This window comes from Lipophrys pholis (assembly GCF_963383615.2).
Source record: "Lipophrys pholis genome assembly, chromosome: 15".
NCBI lineage: Eukaryota > Metazoa > Chordata > Actinopteri > Blenniiformes > Blenniidae > Lipophrys > Lipophrys pholis.
In genome coordinates this window covers 14,972,250-14,995,337 of record NC_137642.1, presented here as the reverse complement: position 1 = coordinate 14,995,337, position 23,088 = coordinate 14,972,250, and the positions used below count along the sequence as shown (strand labels likewise).

The 23,088-nt window shown below is 41.0% G+C and overlaps 1 protein-coding gene across 4 annotated transcripts in view; it reads left to right on the top strand.

Annotated features, from left to right (window-relative positions):
* Nucleotides 1-23,088, top strand: part of adgrb3 (adhesion G protein-coupled receptor B3) — a 129,083-nt gene that overhangs the window by 46,281 nt on the left and 59,714 nt on the right. For 2 of the 4 annotated variants that reach the window (XM_080481563.1, XM_080481562.1), the window contains exons 3-9: nt 2,555-2,665; nt 5,250-5,411; nt 11,233-11,397; nt 12,141-12,305; nt 14,133-14,297; nt 14,903-15,004; nt 19,849-19,955. In XM_080481563.1, the coding sequence (XP_080337689.1) occupies nt 2,555-2,665; nt 5,250-5,411; nt 11,233-11,397; nt 12,141-12,305; nt 14,133-14,297; nt 14,903-15,004; nt 19,849-19,955 (977 nt within the window). The remainder of the gene's footprint in view (nt 1-2,554; nt 2,666-5,249; nt 5,412-11,232; nt 11,398-12,140; nt 12,306-14,132; nt 14,298-14,902; nt 15,005-19,848; nt 19,956-23,088) is intronic. The other 2 variants (XM_080481564.1, XM_080481565.1) reach the window with 1 other exon arrangement.

The following is a 23,088-nucleotide window of genomic DNA, read 5'->3' as shown; positions in this document are numbered from 1 at the left end:
TTGTGCTTTATAACAGCCACTTCTCGTTTGTGCGCCAACAGGTTTCGCCTTTGCAGTGGCTTTTTGTCCAGACGGGTGCAGATTTGATGATTTGATTAGTCAAATATCCGTCAGGAAGTGATGAATGCGTGGTGATAAAGCACCTCTATTTAAAGATGCGTGAAGTTTGATTCATACAGTACATGCTGCATAATAACTATTTTCCATCGACGTATCTTCCTGACACCACGCCTAATGAGACGTTGAAATGCTTTTGTTGTATTGTTCATCGTGAGCTGCTGCGCGATGGATTAGATTAGGTGTGATTCACCGTGGGGCTAATATCACCGCTGAGCGGATCAATATTTCTCAGAGACAAATAATTATGAAAAAGCGTGCAAGAGATCAATGCTTTCTGAAGTCAAGTCATTTCTGATTAGATTTTAAAAGCACAATACAGAAAGCAACAGCCTCTCATACCATATAACGTGTGTTCTTGACAGTATAAACAGTGAATTATATCATAAAGATCAATTATTACGTTTGTCATTACTGATTAGCATTTAAAAAGCCAATATGGAATGCAAAGCTTCCAACACAAAATGGAGGTGTGCGGTCAGCGATCTTAACAGTGAATGATATTAAATGTGCAGAAGAACCAACGGGAGTCACATCTTCGTCAGGAATTGTTCTTTCTCATCTCGTCCCACTGGACCGAGTGGTGTGAAAGCACTCCTGTGTGTGATCTTATAGCTTACAGCGTTTAGTTTCACTGGCGTAAACTAATTGAAATCCTGTGTGCCCTGATATGTTTCCATATAATTCCCTGCAAAGTAGAAGACATTCAGGCTGACTAACTCAGACAGGCCTTTTATTCTAATCCAAATGAGGGATTTGTTCATGATTTAAGACACCACAGGGTAGAGCATGAAGCACAGTAAAGAGCGCGTCAAAGTATCCGCAGCAGTTAGCCTTACATGACCGAACATTAGATCAGCTGCCTGTTGTCTGTCCGACCATCAGCGTACCTGCACAGTCTTTGTCAGGCGCAGAGTTCACACTGTGCTTTCTGCTTGATTTCAGTCGAGCAGATGCAGACACGATCAAATCAGACCCAAAGACCTTTGAATGAGCTTCTGAGGTTTTGTGCGGTCACGGTCCTGAAGATCCCAATCAGCATCAAAAGGCTGACATGTTTGTTTCTACCTGGCGGCTTTACCTCCTTTTATTTTACCTGCTTAATATTCCTTTTTGGGGGTTTTTTTTCATGCAAGCACAAATATCTTTTCCCCTGATGCAACTATGTAGGAATTTTGCTGTAAACTCAGGTCCCTTTTTTGTCCCGAATAGTTTCTCCCCCCCCCCCTCCTAATCCAATCACAAAATATGTTTGCTGATAAGATTTGGTTAATGCCCGAAGTTATCTATTTATTTATTTTTTCCAGTGGATTGATTTACCGTATTCATAAAATCTGTAACTTCCTGTATAACATGCTCAGATCAGGTGACAGATTTCCCTCCACTAAGTCAACGATTAAACTTAAACATCCCTCTCAATGGCTGATGCATTGTATTGTCTAATGTACTAACATAAGTTATGTGTGAACCTGTTGTTGATGCATCACCTGTATTGCTATTTGCAAATGATAAAAATCACCGCATTCGGCCCACACTGCCAAAAATGATGCTCGTCTTCAACTGAAACAAGATCCCGGCAAACAATTTGCATTCGCTATTTAAGTGTGTGAAAATATGGAGGTTGCTTGACGGCGTGGCGAACGTACTTAAAACAGCTGATGCAAATTCATATCTAAATGTAATTTTTTATTTTATTTGAATTTTTTTCCAAGCACCACTTTTCTCAGTGTGGCGTCACAACACTGTGCTCATTGTTTCTTTGTTCCTTTTTTTGGGGAAACAAAGAGGGCATGCTTTGTAATGTATACAGCTCGGAATACATTTGTCTCAGGCTCACAATATTTTGGACTGGGTCATACCCCCCACCCCCACCCCCACTCCACCCCCCCAAAAAAGAAAAAAAAGTAAGAAATCACACCAAGATGACAAACTGTCGAGAAAACCGTGGATCAATAGCATGTTATGTCCATGACCCCCTCCTCTGTGGCTTTCTGATGGCTTACACATTTTTACTTTCATTTCTTTTTTTGTTTTCTTTATTGGGGGTGTGCAGGTGGGAGGGTGGCGGGGTGGCGGGGTGGGAGGGTGCGAGGGGCGGAGCTGGTCTGATGATAGAGTCTTATAAAAAAAAAAAAAGAAGAAGATGAATTTAAAAAACATTGTGAGTTTATCTGCATGTTTGCTCTGTGTCTACACTGTGCTTTCCAGCTCAATTAATACTTCCAACTCACCCTTTTATAGAAATTCGTTGCATTGTTCTATGCCATAGAGGGGAAAAGAAAAAAGAACAAATTAAAAACAAACTTGTGTGGTCTTTGTTTCTAGCCATGTACTGCAGTTGCTTCGAACCTGCTGAAAACAGTATGTAATAAGCTTTTGTTCTCAGAAGATCCTGTTTAAGCCTAGCTTTCATATGAACCTCTATTTTGTCCCATAGAATATGGAATGATCGGAGAGCATACAGTAAAAAGTCAGCGGCCAAGATCAGTTCATGACACAAAGGCCCTGCAGGAGCAAGCTGAATCTGCTAAATTTATGGCACAAACTGGTAATATAATAGATATGTTTCTTTACTTTATTTTGTTAACTAAACTTAATTTCATCATGCATGCTCTCTCTTGTACTGCACCTTTTAAGTGGAAATGTTTTGCATTATTATTTTTCCTACTCATTCTCTACTGCTACATATGAACAAGAAAGATAAATTTCCCTTTGCTATATGAGTATTTACTTTGAATATCGACGATAATTGGGTTTTGTGGGTCTGTTTGTTTTATTGTCACATAGTGAGATGGCAAGTGGATTACTCATACAGCATATTCACAGCATATTAATTAAACAGCAGTTTAAAACTAAGGCCCAGATGTAGTTAATCATTTCCTCCAAGGCGTCATAAATTAAATGTCATTCAATGAATAAACCCACCCCTTCAGCCAAATACGAAACACATACTTGGCAAAAAAAAAAAAAAATTGAACTGATAGATGTTGCCCTTAGAGATAAAAGGAAAGTCTGTGGCTTAATCAAGTGTAGCATCCAATAAATTAAAAACTGAGATGATCTAAATTCGTAATGACTTTTATAACCTACCACCTTAACACTTTTGCTAAAATCAGAGAAGGCAAAATCAAACAAAATCTCTATTGCTTTCATCCTTATCTGTGTTATCTTTCTTTGAGGTGTTTTTCCCTATTCTGCTCTAAAAATACTATATTTATTTCAAGCGGGTGGGTTTAGACATAGCTAATAGTAAGACTCTTAGATCTTTTGTTTTAAATTTAGTTTTTTGGGAAATGTTTCATTTTTTTTCATGTGTTGTTCCATTTAAATTGCTGTCATTGTTTGAAAACTCCTCTCCTTTCATTCCCCTTTTTGATTTACGACACACGATACATACATGCATACATATCAGTACTAACATAAGCTCATTAATGCCTCTCCATTGTACTCACGCAATAGGAATGTTGTTTCCCTGTCCAGTCACATCACTGTGCTTTTCTGTTTCTCATTCTCACACAATTTACTTTCCCTGTACTGCCTCATTTAACAAATTGATCCACCTTTCAGTGTATTTTATGATCTACAAAATTAAGAGCAGGGTTAAGATCCCTATTTGGCCGAATCTAGACGTGTCCTTGCGACCACATGCTGAGAAGCAACTCCAAAGTATACAGTGCTTAATATTCCGACGCAATTTGATGACTTGCAATGACATAAATGTATTCAGAGCTGCAATAGAAAAACATTCCTCTTTTCATTGTATTCGTTTCCTGATACATAAAAAGCCTCAAAGAAAAGGCAATACTTCACCTGAGGGTTTAACATAATCAAACATCAATTATTCGGTGACTACTCCCGTGTAGGAATTTGATTGTCCACTCGCTTGTCACCAAATAATTTATTCTTCTTTCATTTAGGCTATCATGGCTTTTGGAAACCGCCCCACTGCCTCTTCATAATACGCAGCTTTATTCAGTATTTCACGGCTTTTTAGTACCTTTTGGACCATGAAGATGGAAAGGCTCCATGCTCTTTCTTCTAATGTACCTTTTAATTTAAAAAGACATATTGAAATGAACGTTAGAACTATGGTCCTTTACCTCAGTAATCTGCTTCCAGCTGCTTTGGACGATTATCTAATGATAAGTCTGCACGCAGTTCAACAGCAGCAAAGCCTTCGATATGCTCAAAGGCCTGGACCAATAGTATAAATTCCCATTCTATGGCTTAAATACTACTTGTTACATTTCCCTCTGGGCCCTCACAGTAGAAATTGGAATACCATGAATACACTCTGCTGTGAGCCACATTCAGACACCTGAAAATAAATGGCCGTGATTTGCTGAATAAAATCAGCTAACTTCCTCATTTTCTTTCATCTCCAGGAGTTAACGAGTTGAAACAGATTTGAAAAGGACTCCAATTGTTCAAAACCCAGAATTTGCGTTTAGATTGTCAAAGAAACTAGGCAGTTTGCTGCAGTGCAAGGGAATCTACATCTTAAACCCCCTTCCAAACTAACACTCATTAAGTTCCATTTTTATTTCTCAGATGTGTCTTTCTTGCATGGCACCATGTTCTTTGGAATTTTCTTTCTTTATGACGATTTTCTCACTTTGTTCAAAAGTTTCATTTTTGTATATTTTCTTTTAATTGCAATGCATGGTTTTATTAATGTTTATAACAGGTAGATGTAAGCCCAGTGTTCGTCTTCACATTATTAGCTGCACCTTCTCTGTGATCTTTGCATAAATACATTTTTAAATTTGCTGTAAAGCGGCTCATTGATATACACATCTCTCCCTCCTCGTTATGAGTAGCATTGTTAATGCAACTTCTCACAGTGATTGCTGCGGCCACAAACCACTTTGTTGCTGCATACAAATGAAATCACTCGTCAGAAAAACATTAGGCTGCCAATTCAGTATTCATCAAAGATCACATTAAGGTAGAACAGACTGTATGATAGTGCACTTGTAACCCTCTAGGACCCCAACTCACCTAGTCGTGACTCATGTTGGCCCCTCCCCATTTTACTCAACCCTGCCCACCTTGCCCCACCCTGCCCTCCGTAAGCCGTGACCCAGGACCATATTGCTGCATTTAACTAGTGTCACCCTTCTCCCACACAGGTGAATCAGGTGCAGAGGAGTGGTCCCAGTGGAGCTCATGCTCCGTAACTTGCGGTCAAGGGTCGCAGGTGCGAACAAGAACATGTGTCTCACCATACGGAACACACTGCAGCGGCCCTTTAAGAGAATCAAGGGTTTGCAATAACACTGCCCCTTGTCCAGGTAGTGTTAGCCGCAGATTCTTGAATATTAATGTTTTGCTCCTTTGTTGTTTATATGGGAGGAAATGTGCTGTTTTGTTCTTAACGATTCCATTTGAATGTGTCTCTTTAAGAATGTATCCGTATTCCTTTTGCAGATAATATTATACTGGATCTAATGTTTTCTTTCTTTGATGTTATTTTGTGATTTTCCTTTCCCTTAAATCATTGTCAATTTTGTGTTTTTCCATTTCATATAACTGTGAAGCAATTCATCAGCATTGAAAAGGTTTAATGACATGTGGATCTCCATGGATCTCGGAGAGCTGTAGATACCGATAGGTCGTCAGCTTCATTTCCTTGAAGGTCAACTGTGCATTTTAAAATAGCTTGGCAGCATTTCTTCAAACATGCTGTAAGGCATTTCTTCCTCAGCCCATGATGTCGTGGCAGATGAGTCACTGGTAGTCAGGTAACGGCATCAGATGCTTTGCTGGCTGGTGATTGCAGTACGGTAATATTTGCCAATATGCATCTGGTAGGAGAGAGGGTGTCACAAGTCTCGATTAGTCCGTTTTCAGAATTGTTTATACAAACAAATATGTTGATTTAGTAATGAGACTCTGCTCTCATGCTTACTTAAAATATTTGATGGCGCTGATAAGCGCAGTGCTTCCGAGACCGCGTCACAAACACGCAAGTAATTATGGCTGATCAAAAATACTGCGAGCAGCCTCCACTGACAGTCTGATCCGTGATGTACTGCACTTAATTTTTAGATGTCACATGTGCAAGTGGGAAGCTGGTTGTTTTCAAACGGGTCATTCTCTTACTGTGCGTGGACATCGAGAGCGAGAACACGAATGAGTCATTTCAAAAGAGCGGTTGCTTAAATATCACTCCTTGTCGGACTCCTCTATGGCCATTATCATTTTACTGAAAAGAAATAGCTACACAGGTAAATGTAATTATTCATACTAAAAATGACTATTAATTTACAATCCAGAACTTTTTCTGAAATCAGAACTACTGACATATCGGATGACTCGTGCTCATGGCTAATTAAGGATCCAGATTTGATAATAACAGCAAAATGTATCACTCAAAAACTTGGAATCTGCTCACAAGTTTCAGACTGTGTCATAAGATTATTTTCTCTCTGAAGGGAAATAAAAAAGGCAGAATCTGAATGAGTCTTTTTTAAATTTTAAAGTGTATGAACTATACTCCTCCAGTGTTGTTAAATCACATTGCCAGGAATATCTGAATGAATATGGAGGTTTTTGGTTTTTTTTCCACTTCACTTCCATTAAAAATCTAACACTTGGAGAGATAGAAGTTGTTGTTGTTTTTTCCTCTCCTCAAAATAGGGCTGATATAGCAATAATGTTACTTAGGCACTGCACCAAACTGGTACAACCAAATCCAGCTTGGCACTGTGCCACATCACCACATCAAACATGCAGGCTAAATCTAATATTTTGTGAGACAGATGGATAGATGTGCTTACCTCTGACAGTAAGTACTATGACAGGGTGGAAGGACACCTCCATAATGCAGAAAGCTTAAAAAAAACAAACAAAAAAAACCTTTTACTTATAGTCTAAAAAAATAAATATGCTTACCTTATAGTCACCATCTCTGAAAACAGCAACATCATCTGTGAACATTGTTTTGGGCACCGCAGGCTGAGATCAAGCATGCTGTTAGAAATCCTGGGCCTCCATACATGCATCTGCCAAAATACAGCAGTGTTTCTGCCTCGCGAAAATATCTCTTTTGAGTCGCTCGTGTCTTTACAACCCAACCAACGGCGTTCTTTTCGAGGATGTTATTCTGTAAAAGAAAAGGCGCCCAGTCTGCAGGAATTGTGATCGTTTTTCACATTTTCTGCCACACACGGTTGACAGAGAGCGGCGGCATCTGTGCAAACACAGGATTAGAGTGCAGTTCTTGGACTGCAGCACAGAGCGAAGCAGGCCGAGGTCAAAGTCAGCATATGCGATTGTTCTGCATGGAAAATACAAATTAATTTCATTTGCAATGCTTCTCCTTTACAGACAAATAAATATCACTTCCAGACATATTTTTAGAAGTCAATCAAATGTTCTACTTTTAATAACAATTCTTGGAGTATATGTTTACTTTGAAAACAACAAGAGAGCATTGAAAAAGTAATCATCTTGTAGGTATACAGGATAATTGATTTGTCAATTATTCCAATCAAAGTGCAGGCTCAAGCTGAGTACAGGTTTCAGTTGTGACGTCACCTTGTATCCAGAAATTGATGTAGCAATGTCTAATAACCTAGCTCACCCACAGGTAAAGGTTTGAACTCTTTTGAAGAGTGGTTTTGTTGTTTTAGTTTGTACTTTAGGCCAGTGTTTAAGTGGGGGAAGATTAAACTTAGTAATTGTAATCTTAAATCTCTAAGATCTGCTTAATTGTGGTCATTGACAATTAATGTGACACAAATGAAAGGATCCACACATCTTAGTACAGAACAGAAGGACATCGTTGTTATCACAATAATCAGTAAGAATAGAAAATAATAAAAAAAAGGAAAATAAGCAGGGGATTCTGGAGAAGAGGCTCTGTTTACGTTGAAAGCATTGGAATCTTGTAAGGATGTCAAATAGTCATTTTATGAACAATGAGGGTTAATTTGTGACCCTGGAAATGATATGTGATATACCAAAAAAAAAAAAAAAATACATCAAGTACAACTCGAAGTAGAAATCATACAACTACACACTGATACTCACAAGGTATCAGTGTTTGGGTTGTTTTTACCTGCTTTTAATTTAACCTGGCAGTAGTAGAAATGTTATTAAGGATAGAATTTCTTTGTTCAAAGTGTATCGGACAAACCATACAATCAAGAAAAAAAGCAAGATATGAAGCAATTTCAAGAAATGTTCTTTTTTAGGGGGTGGGGGGGCAAACGCAAGAATAACTACAGACAAATCCCCTTAATTACCATAATATGGATACTCATAATTCAATACTTCCACCAATGAGTTCAACTAAAAGCAGACATTTAGTTTGCATAATAGCTCAAACAAAAATATTTGGCTGCAATATGTTGTAATTAGAGGAGGGTAAGACTTGCTGGATGGTACATTTAACATGATTAAGGCATGTACTCTGACAGATGGTTGTGTTTTCAGGAAAACACTCAGAACCTACAGAACAAGGGCTCTGTCATCAACCAAAATTGCTGCTTATAGAAGCAGACCAACTGTAACTCAACATCCCTAATGGTGTTGTCACTGGAAACCACTTCAAATGACTCCATGTCAAAAGAGATGGCACTCTGCACCAAAGCAAATACTGTGTGGTGAATACAGTGGAGCAAAACAGACAATTTAACAAGTTAAAAAGGTGAAGCCTCAGTGGAGGACTATGAGAAAGTCAACCAAATCCCAATTTACTACAAATTAATTAAAACATTATTGGCAAATGCTAATAGTGGTCCAAGAAGCTCACCCTTAAGCGTCACTACGACTATTTGTGAGTACACCTGTAATGTATGGCTTCAGTTCACACACACACACACACACACACACACACACACACACACACACACACACACACACACACACACACACACACACACACACACACACACACACACACACACACACACACACACACACACACACACACACACACACACACACACACAGAGGTGCACAAATAAGCAGAAACCCATTCCAGCATTGCAAGCTGTGGTGGCTGCGTGCTTTGAACTCAAAATTTTCAAAGTAAGTGCCTCAACCACCACGGGACACTTAGCTAAGAGCATCAAAGCAGTGCCTGGAGGCAGGGGCTGGGACAGGCTGTGGCTCGCTCCATGACGGACCCTCGGCTTGATCCTGCGATACTGCAACTGTGCAATTGATCCTGAGATCCAAACATTGTATTGCAGGAACTTGAAGCTTTTGCACAACTTACAGTTAGTGACCCTTTTGGAGAGGAATCATCATTCCTTGTGGACAAAGTAGTCATACAAATAGTTTTAGGGTCTCATGTTTGATTCCTGAGAATATTTTGTTTAACTCTTATTTAAAAAAAAAAAAATCTGCCTTTTTCTTTTCTTCTTTTTGTTTAGATATCTGATGCTTCTTTAAAAACACAGAAATTGATAATGACAGCCACACCTACATCTGCTTGTTAATCCTATTACAGTTCCCTTGTGGCTCATTAGATAAGAAGAGCTCTACATAGTGTTTTGTGCATTGTATATTTCTTTCTTTTTTGCACACTTCTCATGCTCAAATGCTATTTTAATATCATACAATGACTGTTCCCTGAAAGCGCATTATGGGATGTATTTCAATCAGTAAATTTGCTTTAATATGGGGAGCCATGAGCCAACAGTTGCTTTAGAAACTAAAAGCAGAGGTTAAACGTTTACACTCTGAGAGAAATGTGCTCACCATTTTATATCTCTGTACATTCAGAAGCACTGCGAGTGTCAACACAAGACAGGAGGCGTCTTACTTCTGTCTGCCGCTCTGATCTCCATATTTTACTGTCTAAAGTAAAACTTTGGAGCCTATAGTAAATACTCTCTGCGGTTTTGTGAAGACTCACCATCTGTCAGCTGGAATCTAGTTAAGCTCACACTCAAACCGACATGCAAGTGGAACAATTCTTTTTGACTGCTATTGTTCATAAAATTGCAATAATGACAGCAAAGGATGCTATATGTGGAAGAGTTACACAATATAGACCACTGTTTATGTGTGGTAAAATTACCTGTAAGTAAAGACAGACAAAATACAAGAACAGTTTGGGACTTTTTTGATGAATAAAGCATATGTAAAGCATCTTATATTATTACTATTGCTATTATTATTATTATTATTATTATTATTATTATTATTATTATTATTATTATTGTTGTTATTATTATTATCATTAATGTAGATTTAGAGTTGGTTCACTCGTGAATTTCTTCCATAAAAAGTATGAAATGTGTGAACAACAGTTGCTCATGTATTTTCATCTCATAATGAAATAGCCTCATTGAAAATTTGTCAGATTTTGGCCTAATTGAGACATTAGCCGAACTCTGCTCTCCTAACAGTATGCACTTATTCTTGAAAACTTAAGATATTACCTAGATAATCAAGCTGTTGGAATACAAATACCTAACTTAATAATAAGGGTAGTTTTTTTCAGAATTTGATTTTGAATTTGGAAATCAACATTTCATTATTGCAGTTGCTTGCCCAAAAAAATAAAACGTACCCAGCTATTCTGAATTCTGCAACAAGGTTAAAGCTGGTCAGCTTCGTGTATAACCATGATTAGTATGTTAGTGTAATGGCAGTTTTCCAAAGCCATTGTCAGCTCACATTAACCTGATGGTCCTCCGCTATTAGATTCCCAGTCAACCAAGAAGACTCCAGAATGTGGATTCACTTTGCTCAGGTTTATACAGTTGAGATTCCCACTGTTCTGTATGCGTAAACCATGTGTGAGGGTGTCAGCTTTACGCCGATCTATGTCTTCATCACTAAATGAAGCATTGCTTGTAAAGCAGCATTTGTTGCTCCCGTGTCCATAATAAATGAGTGACAGTGGCAGTTGGTTATGGCTGAGACTCTGTGATCCCCCACGCTGTCTGTGTGCTCCGTGTTTCACTTCTTTTTTTCTTTCTTTCTTACCTTTTCTTTTTTCTTTTCTTTTTTTTTTTTTTTTAGCTCTGTGGCTAATTGTTTTGATTGATTTTATTTCATCTGTGGCTCAGTGCCGCCTGTGAGGCGTTTGTTTATGCTTTAGCAGAGACAGAGAGACATTGATTAGGCCTGACGCATTTTCTGTGCCCGCAGTACACGGTGTATGGGAGGAGTGGTCACCGTGGAGCCTGTGCTCATTCACATGTGGCCGAGGTCACCGCACTAGGACTAGGATGTGTGCCCCTCCCCAGCATGGAGGCAGGGCCTGTGATGGACCTGAGACCCAGACTAAGCTTTGCAACATAGCCCTATGCCCAGGTATTATCTGTCTGCTATCTGAATCTTTTTTAAAGCGACATTGCACACAATCCTTTAAAAGATTGAAAATGATAGGTGTGTAAAGAAAGAGGAATGGAGATAATTACAAACATCCATCCTTCGGAGTGGTAGCAGTATCACCCTCATATAGCTATACAGTCATTAGTAACTGTAAAAGGTAAGTAAAAGGTGAATGAATGCAGGCTTTGTGGCGCATTTAACATAATTGTGCTTACAGAATATTGCAGTTTAGGAAACCCTGCGAATACTGTACCACTGACGTCAAAATCACTTACCAGCAATTGCCTGTGAACAGTAAGCAGATTAGTGATGATGACTTTTTCCACACGGTAAATGTTTGCTTTGCTCCAGTAACAGACTCAGTGGAAACCACTCGGTTTCACATGCTTTCCCAGTGCACAAACAATGAGGTGTGAGCTGCTAACAAATACTTCTTTAATGTGATTCTTAATATGAAGAAGCTTTAATCTAACCCTTATAGCTTCCTCTCTTTTCTGCTTTGGCTATTTTGGGAAATTTTAGTCTGTAAAAAAAGCTAATCCATTGCAGGGATCCAAAATCTCCTAGTAGCCATGTAATTTGTTTGCTCTCCATATAATATCTGTTTTATTGGCTTTCAATCTGAGAGAGAATAGTGATCTGAATATCTCCCCCCCATTTCTGTCTGCCCTCTTTTTCCCTTCATTTGGGACATGCTTGTTGGGTTGTGGTTGGTGCCTCAGTGGACGGACAGTGGCAGGAGTGGAGCTCTTGGAGCGATTGCTCGGTGACCTGTGCCAATGGCACTCAGCAGAGGACCAGGCAGTGCTCAGCAGCCGCCCATGGGGGATCTGAGTGTCGCGGTCACTGGGCAGAAAGCAGAGAGTGCCATAATCCTGACTGCACAGGTAAAATCCTGAGCCTCTTAATTCTATATCAGCTTTGATGTCTAAATTCAAAATAGCGATTTCAAACGAGGAAATGGGAGACAAAAACCTAGCCTTTGACAACGTACTGTCATCATTATTACCGCCGTTACAGGTATCATGGCCATTGCTACCAACTTTACATTAACCGATTTTACTGAGCTGCAGCAATCTTTTCGTTGTGCGCCAAAAAACCTGGTCACAAGAACCAAAGCTGTGTGGTAAGAATCAGGAATGATGCTTGAAAACATGCTCTATCAATTGGATTTGAACAATCCAGTTAGACATATTGTATGCCTTTCACATAATTCAGGGTTCGCTGCCCCAACTGTCTGTCAACATCATAGATGTATTAGAGGCTCAAAGATGTCAGCTTAGTGGTCTCGATCAGGCTTCGAATTGTCTGATCATGTGAAGGGTCTGAGCATTCTCGTAATCTCCTGATGCAATTTTCACGGCAGCAGAGTAAAACAGCTACGTCTATATTCTTCATTTCACTGATACGTGTGTGACACATGTAGATCTCACTATTTGTCAAAGTCAGTCCAAAGGTACCCAGTCGGCTAACCTTATGCTCCAATGGACCGTTAAAATAGAGATGAATTCGGATGATCGTCAATTTGTGATTCGTGCTCCTGATAATGAAGAAGGAGATACTGTTGTTTGCCTCACAGTGAGAGGTCGTATTATACAATTCATTCATTTAATGAGGCCCACCTATTTAGCAATTCCTATTTGTTTCCAAGGTGAGTGATCAACCATTAGTGAGACACCAACGACCAAGCCATCGAGTCAGCACATCTCCAGGACTGCGAGGCATTGCCTTGACAGAGAATTCAAGGCTAACATTGTATATCTTAGAGACCTTGTCAAATATCCATTTGATTAGGTTTGTGTGTTAAAAGAGATTGCATTTGAAAAAAAAATTCAAATCAAAACAGAATAAAGCACTAAAAAGAAAAATGTCTTTAGAAAAAAACAGTCTGTGCAAGAACATTGAATCAAAGTGGTGTGTTCAAAAATTGAATTTCTCAAGGACTGCAAGAACAATGAGCTCTTTGAAACACATGGCTGTGCATCCGTCTAAGAAATCAGCCGCTGTGGTGTGGGCAGAGGCATGAGTCGTTATCAGGATTTGATCAATGTCTTGCAGATAGTTTTAGCCAACAGGTCACAATGGCTTCTGTTTTCTCTTTCTTCTGGTTGCAATCCTGACAGAGGTTAGATGTAGGACATGAAATATGCCCGTATATGTGAAGGAGGGGGTAAATGGAGGTTAAAACGAGAGTGGAGTGTGTTTCCTGCTCACAGGGTGTTGTACCTTTCTGTTCAGACAAGGGCATGTGATTTACTACATTGCTGAAGGGTAGCATCTGGGTTTTTTTCTTTTTTTTTTTGTCTAATGCACAGTTTAACAGTGTTCATTACAAGGGCGTAAAACACAGATTTTTGAAAACTTCAGCATAAAATGTGTTTTAGTATAGGCAAAGCGATGCAAATAAGTACCATTCTCAGAGCTGAATCTTTAGCCATAAAACTGCCATACTCCTGATTGTTACAAGTAATCTTGTTCATTTTTGAAATATTACCAACATCTACAACGTAAATGCATCAATAGGGAGGGGGGAAAGATGTAAAAAAAAACATTAGATTTCAGGTGTCACACATTAATTGCCAGTGTGAATGGCAGATAAAACCTTAAAGAAAAAAGGAGAAAACTGCCTATAGCGCTGCATCTTTTTAACTGATGTTAGCAAATGTAATGCCCCTGAGAGTGTCTGTTTGTGACTGAGTGTGATTCTGTTGTAGCTAACGGCCAGTGGAACCCTTGGGGTCCGTGGAGCGGCTGCTCAAAGTCCTGCGACGGTGGATGGCAGAGGAGAGTCCGGGTATGTCAGGGGGCGGCGGTGACTGGGCAGCAGTGTGATGGAAACGGAGAAGAAGTCCGAAAGTGCAGTGACCAGCGCTGCCCAGGTGAGACACGTTATAATACGGCTTAAATCAGAGCGGCTCCAGCGCCGCTGAATCAAAAGCAGTACTGATGATTATCTCTGCAGAGTGAATGACATGTCTCGTTACAGCAGATCAGTCCTATCTAAAGACGAGATGCAGATAGGAGGAGGTGGATGACTGAGCATGAATATGTTCCAATAAATTAAGAAATTTAAATACTGGTGACAGGCATGCTGAGCGATAGATGTATCACCAAAGCTCATCGAAAGAATTCCATTATAATCTCTTTTTGAAGTAGAGTCTTAAACATAAAGACACATAATACGTCTTTTCTCTGAAGTAAAGAAAGCAACGCTCCACATAAACATTCAAACCTTTTTTATGGTTCTAATTATGTTGCACCTACGCTCACACAAAAAAAAGAAGAAGCTGTGACTTAAAAGAAGGGTGCATTTTGTTATAATCTTTAAATGTCATGCCCAAATTCACTGACACAATACAGCTTTGATCTCCTATATTTCCATACCTCAGTTGTGCGGGCAATACGAAGAAACTGTTGCATCATGTTTGAAATACTAAAGCTGTTTGCATTGATGCAGTAACACTTGTATCACTTTGCTCCCCAGCTCCGTACGAAATTTGTCCCGAGGACTATGCAGTGTCGATGGTGTGGAGACGGACCCCTTCAGGAGAACTTGCCTTTAATAGATGCCCGCCCAATGCCACGGGTGAGCACAAGATCAGAATACACTCATCTGGATTTACTATTACAGCTCATTTTGGTTTAGATGGAGCCCCGTGGGATATTTCTGAAATAGTACCCCTGAAAATAGCTTTCAAAAATGTGACAGAAACAGTTTAATATAATGTAATAGTAGCCTTTTTGTTATTGAATATCCAAGTTATTTGGGTTATTTTGAAGGAATAAGCTGTTCAAGTATTGAATAGATTAGAATAGAATAGAATAGACTAGAATAGAATAGAATAGAATAGCTTCAAGGGTAAAACGTATTGTGGCAACCACTGTATAATTAACACTTAAATAGATTAGAATGATATAGAAGTTAGTACCATTGTTTCAGAAACAACAAGAAACCCTTTAGTGTCTGTAGCTGGCAGTATACATGAGTAAAATTTAAAACAATAATTAAAAATACAAGAAGCATGCATATTTTCCAACAGGTTCAGCTGTCACTTCACAATGTTGGAATACCTCTTTACTGTCACATCAGTTATGCGGTGTCAATGTATGGATATATATGCATTTTGCTACATTATAGTAAATAATGCTCGATGTCTGTTACCCCGGTACGCTTTCTTCAAAAGACAAAGCTTTTTATCTTTTTGGGATGTCTGCACAATATTTGCACAGTGGACAAAATCAGTTTGAAAGTAAGAAAGAGGCACATATTTGTTCACTCTGTTTCCATATGCTGCACATGTCGGTAAACAAATTGAGCAATGGACAGAAAAAATGGCAGCAGTGATTCTCAGGGCCTTGTGAGGGAAAAGCACACAGAGGCAAGCCTTCAGACATTAAGCAGAGTCTTTAATGTGCACAGGAAGAAGAGCATTAGAACAGAGGAAGAGAGTTCTGTAACGGGGCGAGATGAACTCTCAGCTCTTGAAAAGAGGCATAATGCAGAGGGGAAGCGGGGAGAGGATGAAAAGGCTTGCAACCTCTGATAAATCTGCTATGATACGGGTTAGCTTTGTTCCCACTGAAGGTCAGTTTGCCAACAAACAGACAACAGGACACTGAGGGACTGCAGGACGCTAAAGTTAGATGTTGGTTTGAAACAGTGAGCTGCTGTAAATTGTAAAACAGTCCGATGTGCTGGAATGACATTTCCTTCACAGCCATAAAAAGGATAAGTGGCAAACTGGATGTAATAGCAAACAGAGTGTCATTCACAGATGGCTTACCTGCGGCAAAGTTACGTGGAGCGAGATTTACTCGCATGACATTAGCTTTCCGGCTTGACATTAGTTTTATGGCTGATAACTGTTTGGAAGTAGGGTGCTGTTTCCAGTTTGCAGCTTGGGCTTGGAAGTGGATGTGTGTGTGCGCGGGTGTGTGCGAGTCTTCATTTTTCTTTCTTTTTTATAGGAAAAGTAACGCCTTTACTGATTAAGAATTTCATTTACACCAAGTGGTGTTTTTATGGGCCGGCTTCAGCCCAGTCAGTTAGTGTGAGACACTTGACTCTTTACTCTCCTGCTCTGAACACAAATTGTATCGTGTAAGTCTTGGCTATAAAAGAGTAATGCTTCCTACATTGTCTTTCTTTCTTTCTATCTTTCTTTCTTTTTTCTTCAGTTCAGACACAATTCGGACAATGTAAATACTGCAGATGTTGTCAGTGTCGCCGGACAACACAGTGTAGAGTTTCACAACAAGATCAGAGCTGAGTGCTTGGGGAATGTCATTGTTGTAATGCACTGAATGGTTTGCGCCAAATGATAATATCAGAGTGCCATTTCTTTCTGCCAGAGGACCTGGTAGTGCCTTAACAGTGTCTGTCAAGATAAAAGGAGAAAATAGCAGCCGGCAGACATTTCTCATGTGTAAGTACGGTGCATCCCCCTGTCAATGCTGGCACTGACCAGTGGAAAAAGACCATGATAGACATTAGTTCCGGTCGGGTCAAGTTTATCTGTAAAGCCATTAATCACAGTTCCAGTGTCAGCGGGTTTCACAAAGTCCACATTATGAAATCATAAATGAGACCAGCGCTTCCCAACCTTTCACCCATAATTAGATCAAGGTCAAAGTCACATGCTCAATGAGAAAGATTTGAAAATAGACACCTCACCGAGAGCCCTGCTCCTTCCTGGGATGTCTCTGACACATAATGGGAGCAGAAAGCAGGCTGAATGAGGATGAAATATTGATCTGTAAAGGACCGAAATGTGTAACATGAATGCGGCACGGCTGAGCGTTCAAGTGTGTCAGGGGTCTTCAACACCTACTCAACCGTAGTCTCTGTCGTCATCAAGGTCATCACAGAGAAACAGCAGTCAGTGCAGAGGCGTCAGCATCTCCTTGGTCATCATGGATGACAACTGCCACCAGCGGCATTAGGAGAAGTGAAGTTCAGGGCAAGCTTACATGCTGCAGATGAACGTTGTACTATCAAATCAGAACATTCAAAAACTGATAAACACGACATGAATAAAAGAAATAAGTGGAATGTGTTTTGATATTTTCAAAACATTTGAAACCTATGGGGTACCATAGCTGTTATTGTGGCTTTATGATGAGAGTCACAGATCCCAATGAATAATTAAAGTTCAAATAATCCAAATGAAAGAGAGCAAAATGAAAGAGTCCAAAATCAAAGGTGAACAAAGCAAACTCTTCTCAGGTTAATGCAAATAAAACTATCCTGTTGTGTCTCATAAATAAATTAGACAACATCCTCTGAAATCTAATTTAGAATTATTACTGATGATTTGTCAGAAATGCCAGCAAGATTTTTCTCCCTAAAAAATTAAAGGGATTGTTTCCTCGTTTGGATCACATCCAAGAACACAAAATTCCTTCCCAGAGAGTGTTTTTAATGATGTCTCGTGTCAATATCCTCAGTCGGTAAACAGTGTTTTAGCTTTCTGAGGGGGAATATTTGAACAGAAATTTTCAAAACCAAGCAGGGAATGCTTGAAGCTGAAGTTGTGCACAGGCCGGTGCCATAGTGGCAGACAGCCGTGGTTTTGATCAGACGTATCTTCACTGACCTATATTTCATCGTCTACCTGCTCTACATACACGAGTGATGATGCAAAGACAGATGACAGATCGGTAAAGGCTTGGACTGTTTGTCTCTAACCCTGTTTGATCCTACTGTCAACAACAATGAATAAGAACAAAATAACATACTTTTATGCTGTTCTGGATAACAACGCTTAAACTGAGAAGCAGAGCACAACATTTTTTTTTTATAAAAGCAAGAAAGCTTGCATCTCTATATGTTGATAGATTGTAGTTTGCTGGAGGGACGGGATAGATCGCTCCACCGCAACCCTCTCATACCCACACCCACCCCATTTCCTGAATTTCCTGAATTATTTTTTATTGCCAGTCATGCCACACAACAACATCAGCCTTAATCAGTTTTGCAAAAATCTGATTTGTTTTGTCCAAACTTTTTCTGTAAATCAAACATCTGGACATTTGTCTAAACTTACAATATGTATGACTTTGAGAAAATTCTGAGCGCCTATCTGTGTTAACATCTATACTGCTACGTCATGACTTTTGTGTGTGCGTGCGTGCGTGCGTGCGTGCGTGCGTGCGTGCGTGCTTGCGTGTGTGTGTGCCTCAATACATTTATACAGTCGTTTAAGTAACTTTTTAGGCTTATCAATTTCAGAGAAGTCCTGAATGTGACCTCTTATTAATGGTGAGCGGGCATTCTGCTTTTTTTTAGTTGACATTGACCTTGAGAGTCAAAACAATGAAATGGATGTCTAATTTGCAAGCATCAAAGCCACCATAAAACAAACTTAGGAGAAAAAAAAAAAGTAAGTGAAAGTGCTTCTTTGATTGCTCTCGACAATAAATGTGGAGGTAGGCGTAATGACAGCGAATAAAACCACCCAGGTGAGGCCAGTTTTGAGGCAGACAGCTGCTCAGCACAGTGTAAAGCAATGGGCCTCTCCTGCTGCCCTCTGGGTTGTCTCATGGTGCTGCTTGGATGCTCCCGGCACATTGCAATGTTTTGTGTGCACTCATGGCTTCAGCGCCTATCGCCAAGGAGTAGCTGTGGAGAAGGTGGGCGGAGGAGGTGTGGTTTTGATCTCCCTCTCTTTGTCTGTGTGTGTTAGTGTATGAAAGACAGAGAGAGAGAAAAGGAACAAGAGATAGCGGAGGGTTTGTGTGAGGCACGAATACCAGGGGAAATGTTTTGTACGGTGGGAGTTTTCCTCAGGATGTCAGGCACCTGTGTTGGAGCGGCGGGGCGATGTGTGAAGTGCATTTCACCAGGTCGACAGCCGGGATGTTGTGATGTTGGACCCCTATGTAGGCTGTACATGACGACGTGGGTGGATATTGGGTTGGATCTGCTATTTCTGGAACAGTGTTTAAAGCCCTGACAGCTATCACAGCTGAGCGGCTGCATGTTTCAATAAGCTGTATTATCACGACACACTGTGCATTTATTAAAAGCCTTGGGACTGCGTTGTTTGTTGTAATAATAAGCCACTTCTATTCAAATACTGCATTATTTTCCTTCTAGAGAGCTTTCTCCTTCTTTCTATTTGTGCTTCGTCTCTAATGCACGCTGTAATGGGTGCCATCAAATTTTGATGATGAATGATGGGCAAAAGAAACGGACAAAAGGGAAGAAAATAATTCCTCTCTTCTTTTTTTTCTTCCCCTTATCCTCCATCCAACTCCACCCCACTCCTCAACTTCCATCTGCCTTTCTTTTTTCTCTCCTTTGGTCCTAATCCTCCCCACCCCCCGCCGCCTCCTTATACGCTCTCTGCGCCTGCTCATCTCCCCTCTCATCCCTCCCCGACTGATTCTCCTCTCCAAATCTGTCGCTGTCTCCTTCCCCCTCTACAGGCACCACTAGTCGACGCTGCTCTTTGGATCACCGCGGTATGGCCTTCTGGGAGCAGCCCAGCTATGCTCGATGCATAACAAATGAATTCAGATACTTGCAGCAATCAGTAGGTGCAAAGTCAGCTCCCTCTCACAGCCTCTGTTTCCAATGCATCATAAATTACCTCCCCAGTGTTTTCCCCGCCCCCCTCCTCCATACCCATCATACTGTAGGCAAAGATTAAACACTTTCAACAGCAGAGCAAATTAAACTACACATATTTTTTCCTTTTTTTCACCTTTGTGAAAATAGTTATCAGGTCCTTAATGTTTCGGACATGTTGTCACCTGTATTTGTTCCCCTTTTGTTTGATGAAACTACACAGTGAAAACCTGATGAATTGCTGTTGATCATATAATTAAGAGTCGTGTGTTGTGGCATTTAAAAAGTGGAACTCCTCACTTGTTGTGTTGGAGCCAAAATCCTTTGTTCACTCACCCTCATGAGGAAGGGGGGGGGGGGCGAGGAGGGGGGTGAGCCACGTTTCTTTGAGAACAAAGAAACCATGTGCTCAACCCTGGAAAATTCGCCATTGATCACATGACCCCCCCCTGGGGGGCCCCCGGGTCCCCCCTCCTCTAGCTGCGGCACTGCAGCTCGACGGCAGGGGGACCCAAAATCCCGTCATCACCGGGTCACCGGCCCGGTGACGCGCAAGCCAACCCCGCGTGGATTGGCTGAACCACGGCCAACGCCGCGGGGAGCCCGGAAGACATCATAACGGTATAAATTCAGGCCCGGGAAGAGATCCAGCCTCTTCCAAAACGAAATCGCGTCAACCCAGACGCACCTTTTCGTAAGGAGACAAAGCGCCTCGTGTTAACGCACCTGGACCGGGCCTGAATTTTCTTCACCTCGCTGGACGAGCTCAAGAAAAGCGGGAATTCCCTTTATTTTTGGTTTCCCCTTCTTTTTTTTCTTCCTTTTTTTGTTTGCATCATCCGGACCCCGAGCGCGCGCTGCAACCGCACGCTCGTCTGCAGACCGACCTGAGCATCGCTTCTTCACTCCCCCCCTCATCGCAAGAAGCTGCTGATCGCCCCTCGGATCACACTACGGGTTTCCCCTCCGTAGTCCACGTCAGGTCTCTATTTTCTGGGACGCCAGAGAACCGCCCGCGGCCACAAATCGACGGATTTCACCTGGCCACGGAAGCACGTTTCCCCCTCGTCCAACCAAGTAAGGCTTAGAGTCTGGGCAGGAATTAGAATAACGTGATATTATTATTGCTGTGTGTTTATTGTTGGTACTTGTAACTTTGGGACGCCGATCCCTGTTTCTGAGTACTTTTGTGTCTACGCGTGGACGGCCATCCACGCGAATCATCGCACGCACGCGCGAGCCTCCTCATCCTCAGCTCACGCTTCTGCTCCCAGAGTCCATATCTGCCTGAACAGCCGTTTTTGGACTCTGTACGTGTAAGCTGAGGCGGTCGCGTCAGTGTACACAGTCAGACACCCCCTCCTCTCTCCTCTCTCTCTCTCCTCTTCTCCTCTGTTTCCCTGTTCACTAACCAGCGCACGGTACGGCCGCCGCTGCCTCCAAGCGCCTCCTTTCAGTGCGTCCCTGGGACCGTGTGTAGTTCACTGCGGCTCGGATTTCTCGGCCACAAGGAATCCGGCGCGCTCCCGACGGCTACGGCCCGTGCGGAGCTCAGTGACGTCACGCTATCCCAGGCAGAGCACGCCGAGCGCCTCTGGTGACCGGGTGGGTAATCACATCGATTTCCTCGCCGGGTCGCCGAGCCGTTTGGCGCCCTCTGGTAGTCGCGTGGGTAATTGCAACCGCTCGTACCGCCATCTGGTGGTTGCATTAAGTCATCACAACTGCCCCGCGCGCCGACGCGCACCTAGTGGCCAGATCGGGTGATTACACCGGACCGCCGACGTCTACCTCCCTCTGGTGGACGTTCGTGGTCATTACCCTCTCACCAAGTCACGCCCCTTTCGCTCCACAAACCCGCACACACACACACACACATCGCTCCCCACACTCGAACACACACACACACACACACACACACTCACACACACACACACACACTTTATTAGCTGGCTTTGTTTTGTATTGTGTTGTTTTATGAGATCTTGCTTGATGTTTATTGATTAGATGTGATTCATAGATTGATGATTTAGGAATAGACGTTTGTTAATAAACACTTAATAGTTGAATTGAACGATTCTTGGTGGTTTTTGTGTGCTTTTCAGCGACAACTGCTGGTTGTAACAGTCAGTGCTCGGATTTACAGCCTTCCTTTCCTGCTTCAGTTAAATTGCGATTATCATTTCAATCAGAAATAATAATTTAAACATTTTAATTGAACTTTCTTTTTTAAGACTGATGTTTCGTTTAAGACCCTAACTTCAGCTGGTGCCCCGACTTTGATTAAGTAACGGTAATATTCAATTGATTAATAGTTTGAATGGTTTAAATCAATTTCAATGATTTTAACGCTTTGGGTAATTTAACACACCTAGGAGGCGTTGGCGAATGAATGCAGGTTTTCCACGGGAATAACCCGCATTGCTTTTAAATAATTTTAAGTGTTTCATCGCATTTTCTGTGGTTAATTACCCGCACTATTATTGATTGATCTGTTACCCAGTTAACCTAATCACAACTTGAATTGTCTCTAAGCTATTGTTCATTTATTTTTGTTGCAGATAGATAATTTGTATGCTTTATTAATTAATAAATTAGTCAATTTATTCAATTAATACTCAAGAGTGCTTTTAATCATTTTTAAGTGGTTTTCGTGCATCTCAGCATCCAATTATCCAGTATTATTAATTCATAAAGCGCAAGTTTATCCAATTAATAATCCTAACTGCATTTAATTCAATTTCAATGGTTTAGCTCATTCAAATAACTCATTGTATTTAATTAGTAAACCCCGACTTTACTTAATTAATTCCAACTCCTCCTTGATTACTCCCGATTGTTATTAGATAAATAACCAAACTTGTTTGATTAACAATCCATTCTAAATTACTTGCAGATCACCTTCGGTGGTCCACTCCACCGAAGTAATTCAGCCTCCCCTCAGTTATTGACTTACAAATCGCAGGTTTGTTTCATTGATAACTTGAATCATAGGTTGCTCTCCGTAATTTAATCATCACTCGTAATCAAGTACCGTTGTTCATTGATAGGTCAATAGCCATTTGTGACGCCTTCGCAGCTTGAGCTTTTCCCCGGTT